At 43.0% G+C, this 25,029-nt stretch overlaps 1 protein-coding gene across 1 annotated transcript in view; it reads right to left on the reverse strand.

The window, feature by feature from the left end:
- RNGTT (RNA guanylyltransferase and 5'-phosphatase) overlaps nucleotides 1-25,029 on the reverse strand; it is a 641,023-nt gene that overhangs the window by 472,950 nt on the left and 143,044 nt on the right. The window contains exons 7-8 of the mRNA XM_082249686.1: nucleotides 20,622-20,731; nucleotides 15,604-15,705 (exon numbers count right to left, since the gene is read on the reverse strand). Of these exons, the coding sequence (XP_082105812.1) occupies nucleotides 15,604-15,705; nucleotides 20,622-20,731 (212 nt within the window). The remainder of the gene's footprint in view (nucleotides 1-15,603; nucleotides 15,706-20,621; nucleotides 20,732-25,029) is intronic.

The raw sequence follows: 25,029 nt of genomic DNA on the forward strand, positions 1-25,029 counted from the left end.
GGGGGGGGGATCATGGCTTGATGGCTAACTGAGGGGATCACTAAACCCGGAGCTCCGCGCTCTCTTTGCCATCCTACAACCCATCCTGCAAGGATCTGCTCATTTTACCGGCCGACAGCTTCCTCCAGGCTGCATGCACCTTCTGAGCCATCACAGCTCGAAATACGGCTCGAACAAACCTCCTGCAGTGGCTGAAACGCTGGACAAATACTTCAAACAAGATGGAGCAAATAGCGTCTGCTCCTCAGCTGCCTCCTCGCTCCCTCTGCTGACTGCACGGGATGACTTTCCTCCTCTGTCCCCGACTCCGTCTTCTGCATCTCCTGTCTCACAGCATGCACCCTCTCCAGGTGAGCCTACCCTGGCTCATATAATGTCTGCTATACAAGACTAAGACTACCTTGACTACACAAATAGAAACCATACATATAGACCAGGGATCCTCAAACTACGGCCCACCAGCTGTTACGGAACTACACATCCCATGAGGCATTGTAAAACTCTGAAATTCACAGGCATGACTAGGCATGATGGGAATTGTAGTTCCTGAACAACTGGAGGGCCGTAGTTTGAAGACCCCTGATATAGACTTTTCACTTAAACAAGATGTGCAGAATCTACGTGACCATACTGGGGCTGCAGAGGAGCGGATTAGCACTATGGAGGATTCCCTGGCCTCTCTGTGTCTGTGCGGGACACCTCCAGTGAACTGGCGGCACTTCGGGGCAAAGTGGATGACTTAGAAAATAGGTCCCGGCATAATAATTTGCGCTTTGTGGGTTTCCCTGAAAAGTAAGAAGGGAATTTCCTTGAATCATTCCTATACACCTGGCTGAAAGCCAACCTTGGCTCTGAGGCTTTTCCAACTACATTTGGCATAGAACGTGCACATCGTACACCCCCCCTGTGGTGGGTGCTTCTCAGAGGCTTGTCATAGCCTGCATCCTTGATTTTCAAGATAAAGTGGCCATATTGCGAGCTGCGAGAGTGCGGGGTGAATTGCGCTTAAATGGCCAGATCAGTCACATATTTCAAGATTTCTCCGCAGAAGTGCAACGCCAATGCGCTTCCTTCACATCCGCCAAGGCCAGATTACGAGATCAAAAGCTCCAGTATTCTATGTTATACCCGGCAAAGCTTAAAGTCATCTCTGCAGGCAAGGCCCATTTCTTCACTTTTCCTGCAGATGCCTCCCCCTGTCTGGATGAGACCTTTGGATGCTCACAACGCTCTCAAAGATGGTGAGATGCCTCTCTTGCAACCCCTCATCCATTGGCCTGTCTCTACCCTAGATGGTGGCCTCTACTACAAGAAGCTCTTGCCCTTCTTACCGTTAAAACTACTCCATGACCTATGTTGCCTTCTTTATAGCACGTTGCTAGTAACCGTTATTTGTTCCGGTGTATATACCTATACTTACAATCCTCATCTGTATACCTGAATGTGACATACGCCTGGAGAAACACTTTACTCCATCATATATACTTTAGGATCTTATTTACAATGTTGCCTGCAGAGAAGATGCGCTCTGGTGCTCTGTTCTCTACCTCTCCTACTACCCCTGTATGCGGTGCTAGTACCACGGGCTTTGACTTCCACTAATTGTTAGGGTCCTAGCCTCTCTATATTTGGGATGGAAGAGCTGGGTGGGTGGGATGAGTTATTTGTGTTTGTTTAATTTTTTTGCTGTACTTTTTCCAAAACTTTATCTTTTGGTTATCTATGTCTCCCATATTATGTCTCATGTTGGTTTTTGCACTCACCATTTGAGATGAGAAATGCTGGCTGTTCTATGGGAGGCCTTATGCCTGCTGCTAGCCATACACTGTTGTTCCTATGGTTTATACTTTAAGAGTTTTGTCATGGAACGTTAGGGGTTTGAATTCCCCTCAGAAACAGTCCCTTTGTATTCTCTTTTCTCAGGAAATACAAACCCCATATTGTCTGTTTTCAGGAGCCCCACTTAGTAGCTCCTAAATATATAGCTCTTAAAAAAGCCTGTGTGTCTCATTCCTTCCACACTACTCATACCTCATACTCTAGGGGAGTGTCCATCTTTCTTTCTAAATCCCTACACGTAGAAATCCTCAAAGTCAAAACTTCGTCCTTCTGTATTTGCAGATTTGGCGAACCGCCCTGATCCTGATCAGTGTCTATGTCCCTCCCCTTTTTTCAGCAGACATTTTGACCAAAATTTCATCAACACTAGATCTCCCCAGAGGTCCAGTACTATACCTGGGAGACTTAAATGCAGTCCCTGATAACTCTATGGACCATTTGCAGGGTGAAGGGAAAATATTTTAAACGATCGACAATTTACCTGCCATTCAGACTCCTTTTGTGCATTGTCACGCATTGACCTAGCCTTCGCTACTCAATCGACTCTTCCTTTTCTTTCTACAGCTTCTACACTCCCTCTGGGAGTCTCTGACCATGCCCCCTCCTACTGGAAGTTAACTTCCTTCCCCCTACTAGCCCTGCCTTATGGCGCTGAAATTCCCAGTGGTTGGAGGATGAGACAGTTTCTGAGACATGCTCTGGGGATATAGCGGCATTCTGGAGAATGAATCAAAATACCACAACCCCAGCTACAGAGTGGGAGACCTTTAAGGTCTCATTGCGTGGAGCCTTTATGGCAGTGACTGGTTTACTCCGAAAGAATAATCACGTGTACTGAAGACCTTGAGTCTACCATGTTACAGACAGGGGCAACCTACAATGCCGACCCCACTCACGCTGCCTGGTTACACACTCATAGGAAAAGCATGCTATATAACTCTAAAATAAATTTTGAGCATGGCAATAAAGTTAGACGCTTGTTGGCTTACCTGGCGCGTCCAGAAAATGCCCCTGCATCTATCCCTCAAACTTGTATTTCCATTGATTTGGTAGTAGATTCTTCCCGAGAAATTTTGGAAGCTTTCACAACCTTCTATACTAAACTTTACACCTCAACTGTACAGTATAGAGAGGATCATTTAACAGCATATTTGACAGAGATATCCCTTCTCTGGGAGTGTGGGTAGCAGTCAGGAATTGGATGCTCCTCTCATTGTCAAGGAAATAGAACTAGCGATAGCTCAGATGCCATCTCACAAAGTGAGAAAGAGTGGTATAGTAAATTTAGACATCTGTTGAGCCCCCCATCTTTTGTGGACCTTCAATGCGGCCTTAAAGGAGGGTATTCTTCCTCCAATGCGAGAGGCTCGGATTGTCCTCATCCTCAAGCCACATAAGGACCTGCTAGATTGCGATGCATACAGACCTATCTCAATCAATGTAGATGTGAAAATCTTAGCAAAGGTACTTGCCAATCGTTTGAATAAGGTGGTCTCAACTTTTGTGCAAAGTGATCAAGGGGGATTTATTCCAGGTCGCTCTACAAAATGAATATACGTAGACTGTGGAGTGGCCATATCTTTTTAAAGTGCTACAGCTGTATGGATTTGGACCCGGATCCTTACTTGGATATGGCTCTTATATACTAACCCTGAGGCCAGGGTTCGTGTTCCCCTACATTTCTAATTTCACGAGGAACGCCCCAAGGATGTCCTTTATCTCCGTTATTGTTTGCCCTGACCATTGAGCCTCTGGCTGTCTGTATACAATCTTAATCTTCTATACAAGGCCTAATTGTTGGCACTATAGAGGAACGAATTTCCCTATATGCTGAGGACACCCTTATATACTTTGCAGACCCCTCTGCTCCATGTTCCTTTTTTCACGAAATGGAGAGTTCAGGTACGCACTCAGACTTATGGGTATATTGGGCCAAATACAGTCTTTTTCCACTGGACCCAGGGGCTGAGCAGGTGGTGCATCCGTGTTCTTAACTCCAGATTACAAATTCCTTCCGGTATCTGGGGGTGGTAGTACAATTGCCCCTGAGTTCTTATGTGGTAAACAATCTGTGCCCTGTCATCACTCAATTGCAACAGCGAACAAGACAATGCATGGATCTACCTTTTGATCTTATGGATAGAGTCAATTTGCTGAAAATAATTTTTTTTACCAAAACTCCTATATGTGATGGACAACTCTCCATGTAAAATCCCAAAAATGCTTTTTAGGCAAATTGATTCCATTTGCACGAATTTTCTATGGAACCGTCGTACAACCAGGATGGCCTTGGAGATTTTGAAATTACCCTCTCATATGTTAGGTTTGGCCTTCCCCAATTTTTACTTGTATTACCTGGCTTCCCAGCTGATGGTGGTGCATGACTGGTTGCATCCATCTTTGGCTAATGCCTGTACTACTACTGAAGCTGCCATAGATTCATCCTTTGAATTGTTACATAATATGATATAATATATAGTGACTGCCTTTTCTAAGGATCTATGGACTGCTTCTCCGAATAACCCACTTTGGTACAAGCCTATTTTTAATGAGCTTCTTACGATCCCTGATCAGCAGTGTTGGATCTCCAAGGATGTTAAAAACCTAAGCCATTTGTATACTGAGCAGGGCCTTAGGTCATCCATTCAACTGAGAATAGACTTTAATTTGCCTCCCTCCTTCCTTTTTTTTCATTCTTCAGCACCACCATGCTCTTGTGGCCCAGTTAGGCTCCACTTCCTCTCCGCTAATTTTTTTTCCATTGGAGAAATTACTGAGGAAGCCAGACACAGCTTAATTGATTTCGGATTATTATTCTGTTCTAATTGCGGACTCCAATCCTAGGTTTGCTGCTGCTGCTCAGACCCATTGAACTAACCTGAACATACAACTTACCGAGGAGGACTGGTCTGAGTTTGTTGATACCTATAAGAGCTCAGTGATATCCTCCAGAGATAGATTCAAATAAAGGCTTTTCCTCAAAGTCACCTTACTCCATTATGAATGTGTAGGATGGGCTTATGCCCTACACCGGAATGCTACAGAGGTTGTGGGAATGAGGCTGATATTATACATGGTTTCTGGCTCTGCCCTATAGTCCATGCATTCTGGTCTGAACTGGGCTCATTCTTATCCACTGTTTTGGGCTTACCTAATATTCTGCACCCCAAAAATTGCTTGTTAGGTATCTTTGGTGAACTAATTGCTCCTACATATGTCAAGCGTTGGTTATGTATATTGTACTTCTTTGCCAAGAAGACTATACTTTTGTCTTGGAAAGGAACAACCAGCAGATAAATTATAGTTTGCCTTTAAATAAACTTACTTTTGAACTCAGGAAGAAACCTCATCTCTTTAACAAATTGTGGCATGAATGGGTGGCTAGTCCTCTTACACTGACTTTGTTAGATTCTGGAATTTAGTATGGTCCTCTATGTTCAGGTTTCATTTTTTTTCTGTACTCTTGAAAATGTAATGCTACTCTTCTTTATCTCTGTTTGATATTTCTACCCACAGCATACCTTGTTGTATACCATCATTCTCATTGCTATCATAAACCCCCCCCCCCCCCCCTTTTTGAGATGCGGGAGACATAGATGTGTTGTGTTGTACCCAGGTTATGGTCATTGTGTTCCTGTTCCTTGTAGAATACTTGAAATAGAATTATCTTAATAAAAAAAAAAAAATTGATACACAGTGGTTTAGCAAACTAAACGTCATTTAGTTAGGGTTTAAACCCAAGTACATGTTCACAGTGGACATTTGTCCTCCTATGCATCTATGGCAACAGAAAGTGTGTTATTTTGACAGCCAACCACTGCCATTAAAATTTAAAAAATAAAAATAAAGTACTTAAAGGCACCTTTCTCATTTTGAATATGCTTTTAAAAGCACAAATTCATTGCAATTTAAAAGTAAAAATGTACAATTCTCAAGGTAGGAGAGCTACATTTGTAAAAGTGGAGATTTTTGGATCCATGCCTGTAATTTAAGTGCCGGTTCACACTAGGGCGACCTGTGAGGCGACCTGGTCGCCTCACAGGTCGCCTCCCATAGGGAAGCTGCGGACCCGTTCTAATAGGAGCGACACAAGTCGCTCCGACCTAGAAAAAGGGTCCGGAGCTTCTTTGGGGCGACCCGGAGGCGACCGCCATAGACTTCAATGTTATGAAGTCCGTGGCGGCCGCTCCGAGGTAGCGGCGCCCCTATGTGAACGGGGGCTAACAGTGGAGTTGACCACTATTTATATATGTTTATTATTTTAATCATTTACCTCAATCTACCTCATTCAGATAAGCATGACTCTCATTTATATCATTTTAAAGCGGTTGTAAACCCTATAAAAAAAATAAATAAAAAAAAAAAACCTGCAAGACAAAGGCATAATGAGCTAGTATGCATCGCATACTAGCACATTATGTGTAACTTACCTTAAAACGAAGCCCCGACACGGACCCCCGGACATCGCTGCGGGCGTTGCCATGATCCCTCGTCGTCTCTTCCGGGTTCGGCGGCTCCGGCGCGCTGATTGGCCGGAAGAGACGGCTCCGGCACGATGATTGGCCGGAGCCGCGATGACGTCACTCCCGCGCATGCGCGCGGGAGTGATTTTTCCGGCAAGCTCCCGGCAACATAATTGAAGGTCCCCGCGGACCTTCAGAGCGCGAGCGGCTGCATGCACTGTAAATATCTCCTAAACCGTGCCGGTTTAGGAGATATTATTTGTACCTACAGGTAAGCCTTATTATAGGCTTACCTGTAGGTAAAAGTGTCAAAAAGCGGGATACTACCGCTTTAAACCTAATGCTTCCAGTTCCAGGCACATCTTAGGAGTACATATTTTTCCAATAGTGTGCAGATTAGCAATTATTAATACTTCTATTAGTGAAAGGTTCATTTCCTTCCAGACTGTTGCCTTGTTGCTATATATGTGTTAATCATGTCTGAACATTCAGCTCCACTCATTAGAACAAACATCTGCTACACGCGTGGTTAATGAGAGACGTAATGACAAGACGAAGGCAAGACACTAACACGTTGATTAGCAGAAGAGCCAACGGCTTTGAACGCATCATTTTCCTAAACATATTGTAACAATTGTTATTCAGAGAACCCACACCTCATTCATTACAGGGCATGAACATATTAAGGCCACTTAAAGGGCACAGTCAAATTTGTACAAGGCATTTGTGTGGAAACAAAGCTTCGCTTTAGCCCTGGTTTTTAATTTAATGACATTATCTGATATTCTATGTCTAGTCTTTGAGGATACAAAATATGAGAAGCTTAGGCCTCTTGCACAAGATACTCCTGTTTGAGCATCTACTTTTTCAGACCTTTTTTTTTTTTTTTTTTTGTATTTTGCGTATGTAAATGGCCATTTGAGCACATTTATTGGTGTAAATTAATAACCAAAAAAAATGATTTTTCCTTTTCTTTTTTTCACTGAAGAATGCACGGCGCTTGTTCACGTGCCTTGTGTGCATAGGCACATTAAAATAATGGGCTGTTTTAGCTCAAGAGGCTTATAGTGGACAAAGGACAATAAGAACATGTACATCAACACATTACCCCGTGTTCATTTAAATACTGTGTAGAAGACATGTAACCTACACACCTGTAGCACTGGGTGAGGATGCTTTACATAATATAAAGCATAATAAAGTTAATAAAAAGTAGTCATCCCCTTGGAAGTTTTCATGTTTTGTATATATATATATATATATATATATATATATATATATATATATACACACATACATACACACGCATACATACACATACATGTATATACCCACACACAAATTTTGCTTTTTTTTTTACATTGATCAACATTAATAGACTCTTTCATGTCAAAGTGGAAAGAGATCTCTGCAAAGTGAATTAAATTTGTTACGCGTTATGTGTGTTAGGAAAGCAGCTGGTTCTACAAGTGGGTGATGGTCTCTCTCCCCTACCTCAGATATGGGAAACCCCTTGATATACAAATTGTGGAAGAGCCTTCATGATACCTGCAGCAGTTTTGCAGACAAAGTGAGTAGACCAAGCACATTAAGGGGGGGTTAACCCTTATGTAAATGTGTATACATAGATCTCTATAGACACCATTTTGATAATATCACCCACTTATAGAACTAGCTGCTTTCCGAACACGCATGGGTTCTCGCTGCAACTCAGGGTAAGAAGGGGAGGAGGAGAGGCACCCCGTATGGATCCAGGCACCTCTGCATAAAAAATAAATTGTAAGTTTACATGAAGAAATATTGCTCCATCCCCTAATGGAATGTTGGTAGAAAATACTCAAATAACTACATACTGTTGTATTTTTTAGACATGGTGATATTAATAAAAGGCACATGTTGAACCTAGCCAAAAACAGGTAGGAATCGGATGCTTTCTGCTACATCCAAAGTCTATTCAAGCATGGATGGCGGAAAATTACATCAGAAGTCACCATTTCACACGTCACATTTTTCTTACCTTCTCATCACCTTCACCCTAATGGGCCCTTGGCCTAATTTATGTATTGCTTTGTGTACTATATTTTATCAATATATTTTGAATGAATAATTAAAATATTACTATAAAATCGCATACACATTTTTTTTGCCCATAAAGTCCCATTTTTGTTTGGCCTGAGGACCCAAAAACCTATAAAAGACCTGTCAAATCCCTGCTCTCCTCTATGGGAGATCAGATAATCCAATCCGATCCTCCAGACGGATGGATAAATGGATTTTTGTAAAATCTTACCGTAAAATCCTTTTCTCTTAGCTCATTGACAGACGTAGTCCTCGGTGATACACCACCTTCGGGTTATGTTGCCTCCACAGGAGCAGGACTAGACAGGAAATTAAAAAGCTCTGGCCACACCCCAGGGGCAGTCCCAGAGGGTATATCCTCTCTCTCTCTGCCTCAGCAAATCAGTTATGTGAAAAAGCAGTCTTTAGAGATTTTAACCCAACTCAAAAAAACAGAGGGGCGGGGACTACGTCTGTCAATGAGCTAAGAGAAAAGGATTTTACGGTAAGATTTTACAAAAATCCATTTTTCTCTAGCGCTCATTGACAGACGTAGTCCTCGGTGATACACCACCTTCGGGACGTCCCAGAGCAGTATCACAACTGAGGGGTGGGAAAATGGAAATCAAATCCCAATCTAGAAGGCCCAACCGGTGCCAACTAGAAGTTTACAATGCTCATCCTTAATGATGAGACTCAACAAAAAAAGAGAAAAAAAAATTTTTTTTTTTTTCAAACAGAAAAAAACCCTCGAGGTAGACCACCGGTCTCCTCAAATTGCGGCCTGCAAAACCTTGCGGCCAAATGAGGCATCCGCCGATGCCGTCACATCAATTTTATAGAACTTTGTAAAGGTATGTACCGACGACCAGGTGGCCGCCTTACATACCTGGACCACTGACGCCTGATGGCGAAAGGCCCAGGAAGTACTGAGCGCTCGAGTGGAGTGCGCCCTAACAGGGAACGGAGGACTCTGACCCTTAATAGAATAAGCCTGTACCACCGTTTGTCTAATCCATTTGGCAATGGTCGCGGCAGATGCAGGCAAACCCTTTCTGGGGCCATCCGTGATCACAAAAAGTGAATCCGTCTTACGGAATGATTCCGTAGCTTTCAGGTATACCCTGATTGCCCGAACCACATCTAAGGAATGCAACGCATGTTCCCGATGATGCTTGGGCTGAGGATACAAGGAAGGTAGTACAATATCTTCATTCAGATGAAAATCTGAAACCACCTTGGGAAGAAAAGGAAGAAAAGATGGCTTAGGATGAAGTACTACCTTATCCCTATGAATCACTAGGTATGGTGACTGGCATGATAATGCAGCCAGTTCTGACACCCTGCGAGCAGAAGTAATAGCCACCAAGAAGGCCACCTTCTGGGATAAAGTAAGCAAGGGAATCTCCCTGATGTTTTCAAAGGGAGGTTTCTGTAGAACCGACAAAACCAAATTAAAATCCCAAGGCGGTAAGGGCGCGCGGACTGGAGGAGCCAGGTGCCGCACCCCCTGGATGAAATTCCGCACCAAGGATTTGGTAGCTAAAGGCTTCTGAAAGAAGATTGCTAATGCTGAAACTTGACCCTTGATGGTGCTCAAGGCTAGCTTCTGCTCAACCCCTTGTTGCAAAAAGGCCAATATTCGAGTCACCGAATAGGTACGTGGAGGAAATCCTAAAGATTCGCACCACGCAATATAAGTTTTCCATGTGTGATAATAGACCTTGCTGGAAGTCGCTTTCCTTGCTTTAATAAGGGTAGGAATGACTGAAGCTGACAAACCTCTGTCCTTCAGTACTTGGGTCTCAATGGCCAGGCCATTAAACCCAGCGACTGTAAAGCATGATGGTAAATTGGTCCTTGAGACCACAGACACTCCCTGAGACGAAGTTCCCACGGAACGTGTACGACTAACATGTCCAAGTCGGCCAGGCCGGCTTGAGGAGGCCAGCCTAGAATTTCTAGGACCACTGGCGCTGATTGAATCTGAACCAGGCGTCCCTAGAGGTATCTGGCCCCGACCATCCGAGAAAGTCTGGTCGTTTTCTGTTCCCACACATTTATCAGATACCTGATAGTTATCAGGAAAGGTGATCTTTTCTGGTTGAACCTCAGGGACCGAAGTCACCCGACTAGAGGCTACTTGGCCTATCTGGTCAACCAGATCCGATTCCTGTGAGGTATCGGGACTAATCTTGGGAAAAGGTAAAGGAAAAGATCTATTCAGGGAACGGTAACTACCGCTTCCTGTAGAACTTAAATGTTGGAAGGGAAGAATCACACCGGTAGTAGTGGTTGATGCTCGATCTAATGTCCTGAATACCGGTGAAAACGTCCCCCCACCCTGAAACCGGGTGGGGGCGCACCTTCAGGCTGTGTACTCCTTTGCTTCGGGTTTGGCTGGGTTGGTCCCCTTCTTGAACCCTCCTGGAGGAGTCTTGCCTTTCCCGCTAGTACCAGCCGGGCGCCCTTTATGGGCGGTAAAGAAAGGTCCTCGCTTGTTGCGAGGTCCCTTAGCTTTAGCAGCCTGTGGCAAAAAAGTGCTCTTGCCTCCAGTGGCATCCTTAATGATTTCATCTAGGTTGGCCCCAAATAGACGATTCCCCTGAAAGGGGAGATTTGTCAAGGTCTTCTTGGAACCTAGGTCAGCTGACCAGCATTTTAACCACAGCACACGTCTGAGGATCACCGCTGTCTTAGATGCATGCCCTAATAAGGGAGTAGTGTCCAAGGCTGCGTCACAGATAAACTGTAGCCCTTGTATAATCTGTTCCATCAAATCAGATGTCTCCTGGGGAATATCTTTTCCCCTAAGATCTTGGCGTACCATTTTCGCCCATACCGTAAGTGTCTGGGAAACTAGACCAATAACAATAACTGGTCTAAAAGCTGACCCTATCAGAGAGAAGATGGTGCGGGACTCTGCTTCCATCTTTCGATCCACCGGATCCTTAAAGGACGAAGTGTCCTCCACTGGGATAACCGTGGCTTTATTCAGCCTGGAAATAGGCGGATCCACGACTGGTGGTACCGTCCATTTCTTAATGATGGATTCCTCAAACGGATAGCGTCTAGCAATACGCTTGGAAATAGTAAAGGTACGTTTAGAATGCTCCCATTCTCCTTTAATCTGATTACCGAAACATTTAGGTACAGGAAAAGCCTTCATCGTCTTGATGGGCTTATTAGTACCAAAAGGAATCTCTGTTTCAGTAGCCTCTGCCGGTAAAGCCTCAAGTTTTAAGGTTTCCTGCACTGCCACAACTAGTGCGTCCACCAATGCTTCTTCCTGAATAATAGCAGGAGAAGAAGCGTCCTCCTCACTGTCTGAGGGGGCTTTACCTGGGATAACAGCCCTTGCAGAGGAACCTGCAATTGCCGTGACCACCTCCGAATCTGAATCAGAGGTGTCAGATGGTATAGGGGTAGGCGGGGGTCGCTTCCTTGACCCCCGTCCCTGACAGGCCGCCTCCACCCGAGCCACCATAGACTCCAAAATTGCTGTAAATGACTCTATACTCTGTGCACCGGCGGGTCCCGTGGCCCCCTCGAGGGAAACAGGTGGGGGAATATGTGTGGCAGGGTCCATGATAATTCCAGTTACTTCCTGGATAATATAATTCAAAAATAAAACTTTTTTTTTTTTTTTTTTTTTTCGACCCCCAGCGCCACAAAAGCCCCTTAGTGTTACCTGCTAGGGATCCCTATCGATCGAGAGAGAGAGAGAGATAGACCCCCAGGCTCACCACTTGATGCTCAGAGTTTAACTGCAACAGGTTACAGCGCTGTCTTGACAAACAGGAAGTCTTTTGGCTGGCTGCCCAGGAAAAAAGGAGGCAGCTCCGCCCCTCTATACGCCTTCCGGCGCCTCCCCCAAGCTCCACGAGGTGTTTGGATCACCTCAAACATGGCCGCCCCCATGCTGGAGACACGAGGCTACGCCAAAATGGCGGCTCGTGCGATCCAGCAAAAAAAATGGAGGCGGCCCGTACTGAATAGCGGTGTGCTGCAGGGCACACAACACTCTCTCTGCATGGGGATATGGCGTGGTTGGCGGTACCGGCCCTGGCGGACCGCATGGCCGTTCGGGAGGCCTGCTAATAGCTGGAGATCTGATTAGGAAGGCAGTCTACATGTCCGTGGCTTCTGATCGCCCAGTTCAGCTTTCTTGCTTGAAGATCTCACAGGAACACTGGAGAAAAAAAGCTGTCTAAAAAATCCTTTAAGAAAAAATTCTTGCCAGGACCTAAGATCCCAGCAAGGTATCTAGGTCCTTACTCCTAACTAGACAGAAAATAACTGATTTGCTGAGGCAGAGAGAGAGAGGATATACCCTCTGGGACTGCCCCTGGGGTGTGGCCAGAGCTTTTTAATTTCCTGTCTAGTCCTGCTCCTGTGGAGGCAACATAACCCGAAGGTGGTGTATCACCGAGGACTACGTCTGTCAATGAGCGCTAGAGAAAATAGGGTTTCCATCCTTCTGGAATTCACTGACATAATCGGATTGGATAGCAGCGGGTGTCAGCGGACATGTCAACGCTGACATCCGCTGCTTCATAGGGCTGCATGGAACATCCGATCAGGTCCACCTGAAAAACTGAAAGGCAGACCTGATCAAAAAGCCCATGTGAAAGGGCCCAAACAGAAAGGAAGCTTTAAAAGGAGGGTGGTGCTTCAAATCATTTTTATTACTCTGTTAACCATGGTTACCTGTAAAGAATCGCGTGCAATCATTGCTTTGCACAAAAAGGGATTCATAGGTAGGGATAATGTTTCTAATAAAATTGCACCTAAAACAACCATTGATTGGATCATTAGGAACTTCAAGAAGAGAGGTTCAATTGTTGTGAAGAAGGCTTCAGGGTGCCCAAGAAAGTCCAGCAAGCACCAGGACTGTCTCCTACAGATGAAATAGCTGCAGGATTGGGGCACCACCAGTGCAGAGCTTGCTCAGGAATGGCAGCAGGCAGGTGTCAGTGCATCTGCACGCACAGTGAGGTGTAGACCTTTGGAGGATGGTCTGATGTCAAGAAGGGCAGCAAAAGAGCCACTTCTCTCCAGGAAAAACATCAGGGCCAGACTGATATTCTGCAAAAGGTACAGGGATTATCCAGAGAAGAAAAGGTGAGCACAATCATCAGTCCTGTGTCATGCCAACAGTAAAGCATCCTGCTGAGACCATTCATGTGTGGGGTTGCCCCTCAGCCAAGGGAGTGGGCTCACTCACAATTTTGCCTAAGAACACAACCATGAATAAAGAATGTTACAAAAACATCCTCTGAGGGCAACTTCTCCCTACCATCCAAGAACAACTAAGTGGCTTGGGGAAAAAAACATTGAAATTTTGGGTCTATGGCCATGAAAATCCCCAGGCCTTTATCCCATTAAAAACTTGATCAATCCTCAAGAGGCAGATGAAAAAAAAAAAAGAAAAACTCCACAAATTCTGACAAACAATGATTATGCAAGAATCGGCTGCCATCAGTCAGGATGTGGCCTAGATGTTGATTGACAGCATGCCAAGAATCCCAGAGGTCTTGAAAAAGAAGGGACAACACTGCAAAAAGTACCTCTTTGCATAAACCTCATGCATACTAGCAAATTATGCCATTATCTCATAGGTTTTTGTTTTTTAGGGTATACAACCGCTTTCAGGTTAAAAAAAACATTTTCAGTTTCCCTGAGCTCCCCTTTGCAGGCATGAAGAGAAAGAGGGGAGAAGAGATCAGAGCTGTGCATGGCTGCATCTATTTTCCCTTACTCCCTCTTCACACAGCATTTGAGTAGCAGGAGCCATTAACTCTTGCTGCTGTCAATCAAATGCAGTGAAGAGGAAGTGGGGGGGCAGGCATAAGTCCCACTCTGCAAGTATATGGAGCACGGCTCCATAGACACACAGGTCGGGAGAGAGCACGCACTGTGTGTCCCCATAGCAAACTGCTTGCTATGGGGACACACAAAGAAGAGGAGGAGCCAGGATCACCTGGGGGACCCGAGAAGAGGAGGATTGGGACCACCCTGTGCAACACCACTGCACAGAGCAGGTGAGTATAGCATGTTTGTTATTTTGATTATCGAAAAAATAAATCTGACTTTAGTAACACTTTAATTGAACAAGATGAATTATTGCTGGCCATACACTAGCCGAAAAATCGTTCAAACACGTTTTCGAATACCGAACACTTGACCGTGAGAGCAAACGATTTTGCCATCATGTAATGACTGAATTTTGATCAAAAAATAATGCAATGGACATAAATGAATCAGCTTTTTGTTTGTTTTGTCACATATACCTAGTGCAAACAGTTTGGGCGAGAAACACATTAACCTTTCAATATAACGTTCGTTCGGCAGAATTTTCCAAACCGTTCCTTTGATTTTTTCGTCTCTGAAAAGTTAAAACTGATTTTCTATTTGTGCCAATTAACTGGACGAAAAACGAGAGAACAGTCCAAATGACAGATTTTCGAACGATTTTTCAGCTAGTGTATTGCCAGCATTATAAGGCGATTGGTTACGATGCACATCTCTTCCAATGTGTCTAACCTTGAAAGTTATTAAATGGGTACAGCTTATATACTCTTAGATCAGGGCTAGATTACTAATCAACACTTCCCTTTCTCAACCTTTCCCACTTGTCAAAGGCATTAGGCAAGGCTGTCTGCTTTTATCCTGATTATTTACACTAGAGACTGAACCCCTTGCAATTCTCACATTACTGGGTTTGTTAAACTTGATGGGAAGGACTAAATAACTCTATATGCAACTTTACCCTTCTGTTTCTTGGAGGTTCCACTACCTCTCTAAAACTTGTTATGAGCACAGTGTAAAACATTGGTAGATTCCCAGGGCTAACCATAAATTCAGATAAATCTACATCTGACACTTTTGGCAGATACAAAATACATAAAAAAAAATAAAAAAAACCTAATCAACTACATGCTTTGCTCTCCAGGTTTAAAAGGGAAAGAAATGATTCAACGTTCTATGACAATAATACATAATGTAATAGCTTCCAAAGGTGTGAATCCTTTTTTGAAGGCACTGTACTTAACATATAATCAATAAAATTGTACCTGCTGTTGATATACAAAAAATGTTCCTCTTGGTCCTATACATAGGACACATACACATTCACACAAAATTAGATATCTGAAAATGCAAACCCTGTAGATTGAAATGGTTATCACCATACAGAGCTATGTTTACCACTTTAGAGATTTCATGTAGCAGCTCCGCTTACCGGGTACCATCTGCTTTCCAGCTCACTTTATATGACTTCTGCTCGAGAAATTTGAGGTTCGTTCTGTCCATGGATACAGGCTGTGCTCCAGGGAACCCAAATCTGGAAGACATTTGTTTTACTTTTATTTTCCTCAATAACAAAGTAAGGAGGAAAAATTAAATTGTGCTTGTCTGAATGACATTTCCCATCTTATATGTGATTGCTATAAGCATAATACATTACATGGCAAATGAATCCAAGTGTAAAGTGTCTAATCTGCACGGAAAACGCTGATAAGGAATGCCACACATCATATCAGTTAATAATGCCAGACTTCAGGGTAAATCATTTGCATGCTGCGTGCAAACATTTAGGGATGATTTTAAAGCTTTGCACGCGTAAATGGACATGCAAAGTAATATGTATGCAAATACGGATTTATACTTTGGGGGAACAAAGACAAAAAATATTGTCCATTTAACATTTAACTCTATGTAGACATTTTGGGAACTTTATTCTTAGCCAACAGGTTGTAATCTGTTTACCTATGCTTTGGAGGTTCAAACTCTATATGAATTGGAAATTTAATCCAGCTACAGAGGTTTCTTCTCCCAAAACCAACTTTTAGCAAAGTGTAATAGGTGGTTGTGTACATAGGTGCCACACTTGAGATTTTTAATGCTCTTAGGGAAAAGTGATGGCCGTTTAAGGAATATTCTGTGATTACCATGTGTTCACTTTGCATTGCCAAAGAATAAAAGCAGTCAAAATGTAAAATAGCATTTAGGGTAAGTGTGCACAAGTATGCTAAGACTACCCAAGCACTGTCTGCATTTGTGCAACTGGCCTCCCCTATCTGCTGCTTTTGGGGTTTATTACAGTGAATCAGCAGCACTCCTGTGGTGTAAAACTGTGCATGGCTTTTCATGGAAAGTATCTGAATAGGACAAATTTGCTAGGACAGTTGCATTTAGCATTGGACTCTTAGCCGAGTTGTGTGCATCGTGGGACATTTCGATTTCACCACTGATAAAATGTTGTATTTTAGGTTTTAAGTGGTAATGCTTAAAGTTGTATTACAAGTTCGTTAAAAAAAAAAAAAAAAAATTCAGCTCTCTTTCTTGTGCTGTAGTGCTTTCCCCCTTTCTTCCAGTGAGGGAGCATGCACAAAATCTTTTCCCCATTGACCTGTGGAAAAGCATGTCCTACAATGCACTGCATGCATAATGCTAATATGTGATAAGCAATCATGTCAGTAAATTATACCAGACCATAAAAAATGTTACAATATATGCAATAAAGTATTTCTAAAAATGGTCATAATTATAGTGTAAAAGTGGGGTTGTTTACATTGCAGTTGGTCTCCCATCCCTAACATTACGGCAGCAGAGGGCCTGCAGAAATGTATGTAAATAAATATGCACAGGCTTTGTGGCACCTAGCAATAGAAGTCTCCAAAAATAAAAGTGTTAATACTAGGGATGCACCGAAATTTCGGCCACTGAAATTTTCGGCCGAAAATGGGTTAAAATGCCGAAATTAATGGCCGCTTGAGGAAGGAGGAGGGCGCAGCGCAGGTTTGAAAAGACGCGCCTCTGGCCGGCCGCCTGCCTCTCAATGATGTCCCTACTACTGAGATCTCTGCATTAATGAACTAACAGACCGAGCGGGAGGGCAGGGGGAGAGGCCGCTAATAGATATAACTATGTGAGCCTTCACTTCACTTCCCTGTCAGCGCACGATGTCAATGAATGAACTGACACTCCGGGCGGGAGGACGGGCGAGCGGCCGCTAATAGATATAACTATGTGAGCTTCCCTTAATTTCCCTGTCAGCAGCACAATGTCCATGATAGCTGAGGCAGCTTACCATTGGTATTAGTATTATGCAGCATGAGGGGGTTAATGTATTGTCACTGCTGGATTAGTGACCGACCAGTGGCAGTTAATTAACCCCTTTGTGCTGCATTAGTGCAACCAGTATCAGTGTTAATTAACACTGATACTGGTTGCACTAATGCAGCACAAAGGGGTTAATTAACTGCCACTGGTTGGTCACTAATGCAGCAGTGACAATACATTAACCCCCTCATGCTGCAGAATAGAAATACCATTGGTAATTAACTTAACCTCTTGCCAACCCGTCACAGTACATATACAGTGACAGGGTGGCAGCGACAGGTGTACGTCGCTGCCTGTTTTTGGTGTATGCCCCTCTTCTATCTAATTTAAAATTATTTGGGGGAAAAGGTCGTTTTCGGTTTTCGGCCAAGGGCATCCTGCATTTTCGGTTTCGGTCCAAAATTTTCATTTCGGTGCATCCCTAGTTAATACCAATTTAAAAAAATTAATTAAATTAAAAAAAAGACCCTTTGCTTAAAAAATAAATGCACTCAGGGTTCCAGCAGGTACCTCTCCTGTAGTACATCGCTGGGAGTGCTGGCAAGGACAGAGCCCATCCCAGCTCCAATGATGCAAGAGGCAAAAAAATTCCTGTGCCGCATATCACTGAATTGGGATTTACTGAAATGTGGATTTGTGAAATGACAGCCTCAGCCCAGGCTCTAACCAGGACACCCCCCCCCCCCAAACCCGCTTCACTCCACCCCAGGAGCTTAATCATGGGGATAGAGAATACATGAAGAGGGGGAATATAATTGCATGCATTTATATTCCCCCTCTTCATGGAGTCTCTATTCCCACGATTAGGCTGTGAGGGCAGAGTAAAATATGTTGGGGGGTGTAGCTTGGCTGGAGCCCAGGCTGAGGCGGTCATTTCACATATCCACAGAGTCTTGCAGCAATGTGCGACGCATAGGACCTTTTTTGTCTCTTGTAACGTGTAATTGTTACTATGTTATATTCATTTTTTTTATCATTTGGGTTTAATAACACTACAAAATTCAAACTTTGTAAACTGCTCAAAAAAAATTTAGGGAACATTTTCAACAGAGTATAGCATCAAATCAATTTAACTCCAGGGATATTGATCTGCTCAGTTAGGTAGCAGAGGGGGTTGTTAATCAGTCTCAGCTGCTTTGGGGTTAATGAAATTAACAGGTGCACTAGATGGGCAACAATGCTAAGACATCCAAAACAGGAATGCTTTTACAGGAGGAGACCATTGACATTTTTTCCCTACTCCTCTTTTCTGGCTGTTTTTTACTAGCTTTGCATTGGGCTAGGGTCAGTGTCACTACAGGTAGCATGAAGCGATGCCTGGACCCTATAGAGATTGCAAAGGCAGTCCAACTCCTCCACGATGGCACATCAATACGTGCCATTGCCAAGAGCATGGAGAAGATTCCAGGAGACATGCAGTAGCTCTTGGAGAGCTGGACAGGGCCGTAGAAGGTTCTTAATCCATCAGAAGGACAGATATCTGTTCCTTTGTGCAATGAGGAACAGGATGAGCACTGCCAGAGCCCTACAAAATTACCTCCAGCAGGCCACTGGTGGCTCAGAAACCGACTTCATGAGGGTGGCCTGAGGGCCTAACATCCTCTAGTGAGCCCTGTGCTCACTGCCTGGAACTGTGGAGCTCGATTGGCATTTGAACACCAGAATTGGCAGATCCGCCACTGGCGCCCTTTGCTTTTCACAGATGAGAGCAGGTTCACCCTGAGCACGTGACAGACGTGAAAGGGTCTGGAGTAGCCGTGGAGAACATTATGCTGCCTGTAACATCGTTCAGCATGACCAATATTGGTCGTGGGTCCGTGATGATTGGGGAAGACATATCCATGGAGGGATGCACAGACCTCTAAAAGCTAGACAATGGCACCCTGATTGCCATTAGGTATCGGGATAAAATCCTTGGACCCGTTGTCAGACTCTACATTGGTGCAGTGGGTCCTGGGTTCCTCCCGATTCAGGACAATGCCCAGCCTCATGTGATGAGAGCATGCAGCCAGTTCCTGAAGGATGAAGGAATGAATACCATTGAATAGCTCCCATGCTCGCCTGACCTAAATCCAATAGATCACCTCTGGGACATTATGTTTCGGTCCATCTGACGCCGACAGTGGCACCTCAGTCTGTTAAGAAGCTCAGTGATGCCCTGGTCCAGATCTGGGAGAAAATACCCCAGGACACCACAACATTGACCTCATTAGGAGCATGCCCCAACATTGTCAGGCATGCATACAAGCAAGTGGGTGCCATACAAACTACTGAGGATCATTTTGAGCTACTGCAATGACATTTCAGCAAAATGGACCAGCCTGCTGCATCATTTTTTCACTTTGATTTTTGGGGTGTATTTGAATTCAGCCCTCTGTAGGTTGATAATTTTAATTTCCATCAAACGATGTGGCATCCTTTCGTTCCTAACACATTACCCAGTCCATATCAATATAGATATCCAGCATATTTTTTCCCATTGAGAACTGATGTGTTTTCAAAGTGTTTCTTTAATTTTTTTGAGCAGTGTATATAGAATATATATTAATATGCAGAATATCATTTTTTTTGCTAAGAATTTAACTTATAGAGAAACAATATGCACAAAATCAGTACTGTCTAGAGAAAATTAATGGGGACTGGACATATACCATTTTGCAAATTGAGCTATAGCAGGCTCACCTGAAATGTACTGTAAATGGTGCACTGGGTGAAGCTATACAACACACATGCAGGGCTTTGGAGGCCTAAGATTGCTAGTGTACAGTTACTCTTATAAAAAAGCAAAGAGAGCCTTTTAGAACCCATTTACGCTGTGGATAGTATTTTAAAGATTTTGGTTTTTTTTTAAATAAACAGCCCATCGACTGAAAGGAGAAGTACAGCCAAAGCTCATTTGGCTGTACTTCTCCTGTGTATCATAGGAGTGCAGTCCGTTCTGCACTCCTGTGACCTGTTGTCAGCTGACTGGTTCTCTGCTCTTCGAGCTCTGAGAACTGAGCAATCAGTGGTGTTTGATTACTCGGTTCTCAGTCTTAGAGCCGGAAGTGGAACAATGCTGCATTTACCTAGGTAAGTATGATTAAAAAAAAAAAAAAAATAATTTCTCTTTTAAAGAAAGAAACATTTGCTTACCCTTCCCAAGAGGAGAACTGTTGACATTTCCACTGGACTTCTCCAAGTTTTGGTTGCGTCGTTATCTGAACAACATGTTTTACTGTGACACCTTCTAAAAATATGGCTCCCTATAAAAAAAAAAAAAAAAAAAAAAAAAAAAGAAGAAGAGGGTCATTTCTAAACATGCCTACAGAGACCACTACTAAAAAATACACAACATTAATATTTTTTTGAGCAACCTGTACTGACAGATTGTAAACATGCACAGGCACTATTAAAAGTAAATCAGAATGTATGTTTTATGCATGTGGTATATTTCCCCTTCCGACACATATCTCCCATCACTGCTAAATGCCTCTGGTTACACCGGCTTCCTTCAGCATCTGAATCTTCAACTAATCACAATTTTCTCTTCTCCATCCCACCTAATGACACTGGAGGGCTACAGTGGAACTTGGCCCCTAGTTTACAAAATGTATAAAGAGCTGCCAACAAACATTAGTTTACAATATAATGACTAACAGTCATACAGGCATACACAAAGAAAACAAACATTTCAGTATTGGCGGTGGGGGTAAACCTACTAACATAGTGGGAAAGAATGATTCAACTCAAAGCTCCTAGTTGATACTGGACAAAGGACCAGAACTCAAATCAATAATGCATGAAGAAAACGTTTTGGTGGCAAAATGTTGAATTAAAGGCTAAAATGTTGGGGGCTGTAAGCCAAGAGCTCTTATGTTAGCATTGTGCAAAAGCATCTTCTAAAGAGCAAAAACAGTTTCCCTGGGGGATGCAAGTAAATGTATAAATGGACCGAGCTAAGCAAGAGATGCAACTTGGCATTCCAGGTATTTTGAGCACAAAAAAGTTGCCAAATGTACCTCAATACTGAATTATCTTGTGAGTAAATAGTTTTTTGAGTTTTAAAGAAATGTTTTTCCCAATTTAACTCTGGATGGCCCACAGTATCTGTATCTTCCAGTGGTCCTTAAAACCTAACACTTTGAGGACCACTTGGCTCTTGGCAGAATACTGCATAGAATTGCAGCCAATACTAAAATATTTCCCTCGCTAGCAAACATATACACATAAATAGATACAGTTGTGCTGATAGATGCTTCCACAAACACCCTGTACTGCTATATAGGCTGTAATAATTCAAAACTACATCAACACAGTAGGAGCGGATAGATGGAGAAATCAGATTACAATGGGAAACAACAAAGAAGATGAATGAATCATTTGGTATCTAGAGTCATACATTTTATAATATATGTTTATGTTTTTTCAAAAGCAATACAATTCATAATAGTAGTAAGAAATGGTACCACAAACTAAAGCACGAGACATTTCTAATTTAAAAAATAGATCTAAAAAGCACGTGACCCCCATCTTTTCCTACTATTGCCTTCATTATCTATTCAGCAGTCTGGGGCCATGTTTTGATACCATGTTCCTGAATAAGCCATGCTGCTGCAGTGGTGGCCGAGGATCTGGATGTGCTCTGTGATAGGAATGTTGTTGACCTAAGAATGGCTGCAAATAATTACAAATGCTTTAAGCAAGTAAAACGAAATATATATTTGTGTATTTATTGCTTACAGCTTTAAAGTGATACCAAACACACACGGTTTCATTTACATTATCCCTTCTTTCTCTATGGAGATGATGGCACTGTAATTATTTAAATGTAAAAAAAAAAAAAAACACAACACATCCAAGTACCTTTTTCCTAATCGATATACAGCTGTCACATGACCCAGGTCTTTCCCAGCCTGTCTGCAGGGAAAAATAGGCAGGAGGAGCTTCTAGCCCTCTGCTGCTGGTCACATGTTCAAATTGAAAAAAAAAAAACAGCCTTTGGGATACAGCTTAAAAAATAAATAATATAAAAATAACTGTCATACAAATACATATTTGAAACCAAATCTTTATTATTTTGTGGAAATAATATGGTGTGGGAGGATTTCTTCCAGTCACAGGCATGTGTCACACCCCTCCAGCCTGTGACTTAGAACCAGAGATGTATAGTAACTAAGTAGAACTACTTCACTACTGTACTTAAGTACCGAAAGGCGGTATCTGTACTTTCCTGGAGTAGCATTTTTTTCTCCTACTTCCACTTTTACTTCACTACGTTTTTTCAATGATTTCAATACTTCTACTCCAGTATTTTTTTTTTGTGCTGCATAGTTACTCGTTACAATTATGAAAAATTACCACTGCCAGAACAGTAGATGGCAGGTTTCATGAAGCTCAAAACATGTGTATTATCAGCGCATACAAAAATAAATGCTACTGTATGTATAAATAAAAGCTGCATTTGAAATATTAAAAAACAATATGATGTTCAAACTTTTGACTTCTTTCTTTAATAACTACATAACACAGTACTTGTACTTTTACTTTCAGTACTTGAGTAGCATTTTTTTTTTCAAAACTACTGGTACTTTTACTTTCAGTACTTGAGTAGCAAAATTTTTAAAAAAAACTACTTGCAATACTTAAGTACAAAAAATGTTGAATACTTTAGTACTTCTACTCAAGTCACTTTTTGATCGAGCACTTCCACTTCTACTCAAGTCACTTTTTGATCGAGCACTTGTACTTTTACTCAAGTATGGGTTTCGAATACTTTATACAACTCTGCTTAGAACAACAAGCCTCCATCAATAAGGATGGAATATCCCCCCATTGTGTTTAGCTGGCTATTGGGGATGAAGAGGAGGAGGATGAGAATGATGAGGAGGAGGAGGGAGTGGGCTGTCATTACCACTGCGTATACGCCCGCGTGTGACTCTATAGTCACATGGGCTGCTCAGATGTGATAGGGAGCAAATGCTCAAGGTAAAAAATACACTGAAAACTGAGCATGTGCAAAAGCTGTCAACATTGCTCTGCAAAGTCCCCAACTTCAGTGGGGACATGGACTGAAGGGGGAGATAGAGAGCAGCAGGATCAACCAAGTTTTTTTGCAGAATACAGAAAAAGACACCCATAGTGACTGAGTGAGCATGAACAGCATGTAATAATAGGATTTTTGACTTACCGTAAAATACATTTCTCTGATATTCATTGACGGACACAGCTTCTGAGAATCTTGACCAGTGGGTTATACTGCCCCAACAGAAGTAGGCAGAAAAAAAGACTTGATTACGCCTATGGGCAGTCTCAGGAGGTATACCCCCATCTCTGCTATAGGTACTTTATAGGTTTTTCAAGCAGTGTCAGAAGTATTACAACACCATAGAGGGGCGGGTGCTGTGTCCGTCAAACATCAGAGAAATTGATTTTACGGTAAGTCAAAAATCCCATTTTCTCTTTCGTTCATTGACGGACACTCCTGAGAATCTTGACAATGGGACTTCCCAAAGCAGTGTCAAGGCATGAGGGGGTGGGAACAGCAAAAAAATTCCCAAGGCTAAACTGTAGCCAACCAGGTAACAGGAGCTTTAAAAAAAAAAAAAAAAAAAAAACACACACACACAACTGGAGCCCACCTGAAACATAACTCCCTTAAAGAGGGAAAAGATCCTCTAAACAGCAGCCTGCAAAACCTTGCGGCCAAAAGAAGCATCCGCAGTTGCCAACACATCCACTTTATAGAATTATTTGAAAGTATGCACCGACGACCAGGTGGCCGCCTTGTACACCTGCGTCACTGAGGCCTGATGACGGAAGGCCCAAGATGCACTGAGCATACAAGTAGAATGCACCTTCACAGGGAAAGGAGGAACCTGATCCTTGATCGAATAGGCCTGAGTCACCGTCTGTCTGATCCATCTTGAAATGGACACAGAAGACGCGGACAGATCTTTCAGAGGCCCATCTGTGAGAACAAATCATGGGTCTGACTTCCTAAAAGACTCGGTAGCTGCCAGGTACACTTGAATCACCTGGACCACATCCAGAGCTTGCAATGCAATTTCCTTAGGATGTTTAGGCCAGGGACACTGAGAAGGCAACACCATGTCCTCATTCAAATGGAAATTAGAGACTACTTTAGGAAGGAAGGACAGGGGCGAAGAACCACCTTATCTTTATGGATCACCAATCAAGGGGTACGACAAGATAAGATAAGGTAAGATAACGCCGCCAATTCTGAAAACCCTGCGCGCAGAGCTGATCGCCACCAAAAAAGGTCACCTTCTGGGACAGCAAAAGCAGGAGAATCTTCTGAACATTTTCAAAGGGAGGCTTCTGGAGGACTGAAAGCACCAAGTTCAGATTCCAAGGCAGTAGAGGACACCGCACTGGTGGAGTCAAATGTCAAACCCCCTAAATAAAGGCACGCACCAGGTAGTGCGTGGAGAGGGGTTGTTGGAAGAAGACTGCCAATTTCAGCTCAACCCCCCGTTGAAGGAAGGTTAAGACCCGAGCCACCGAGAAAGAGCGAGGGTAAACACCAAGTGACTCACTCCAT

The sequence above is a fragment of the Pelophylax lessonae genome, assembly GCF_965119305.1.
Source record: "Pelophylax lessonae genome assembly, chromosome: 3".
NCBI lineage: Eukaryota > Metazoa > Chordata > Amphibia > Anura > Ranidae > Pelophylax > Pelophylax lessonae.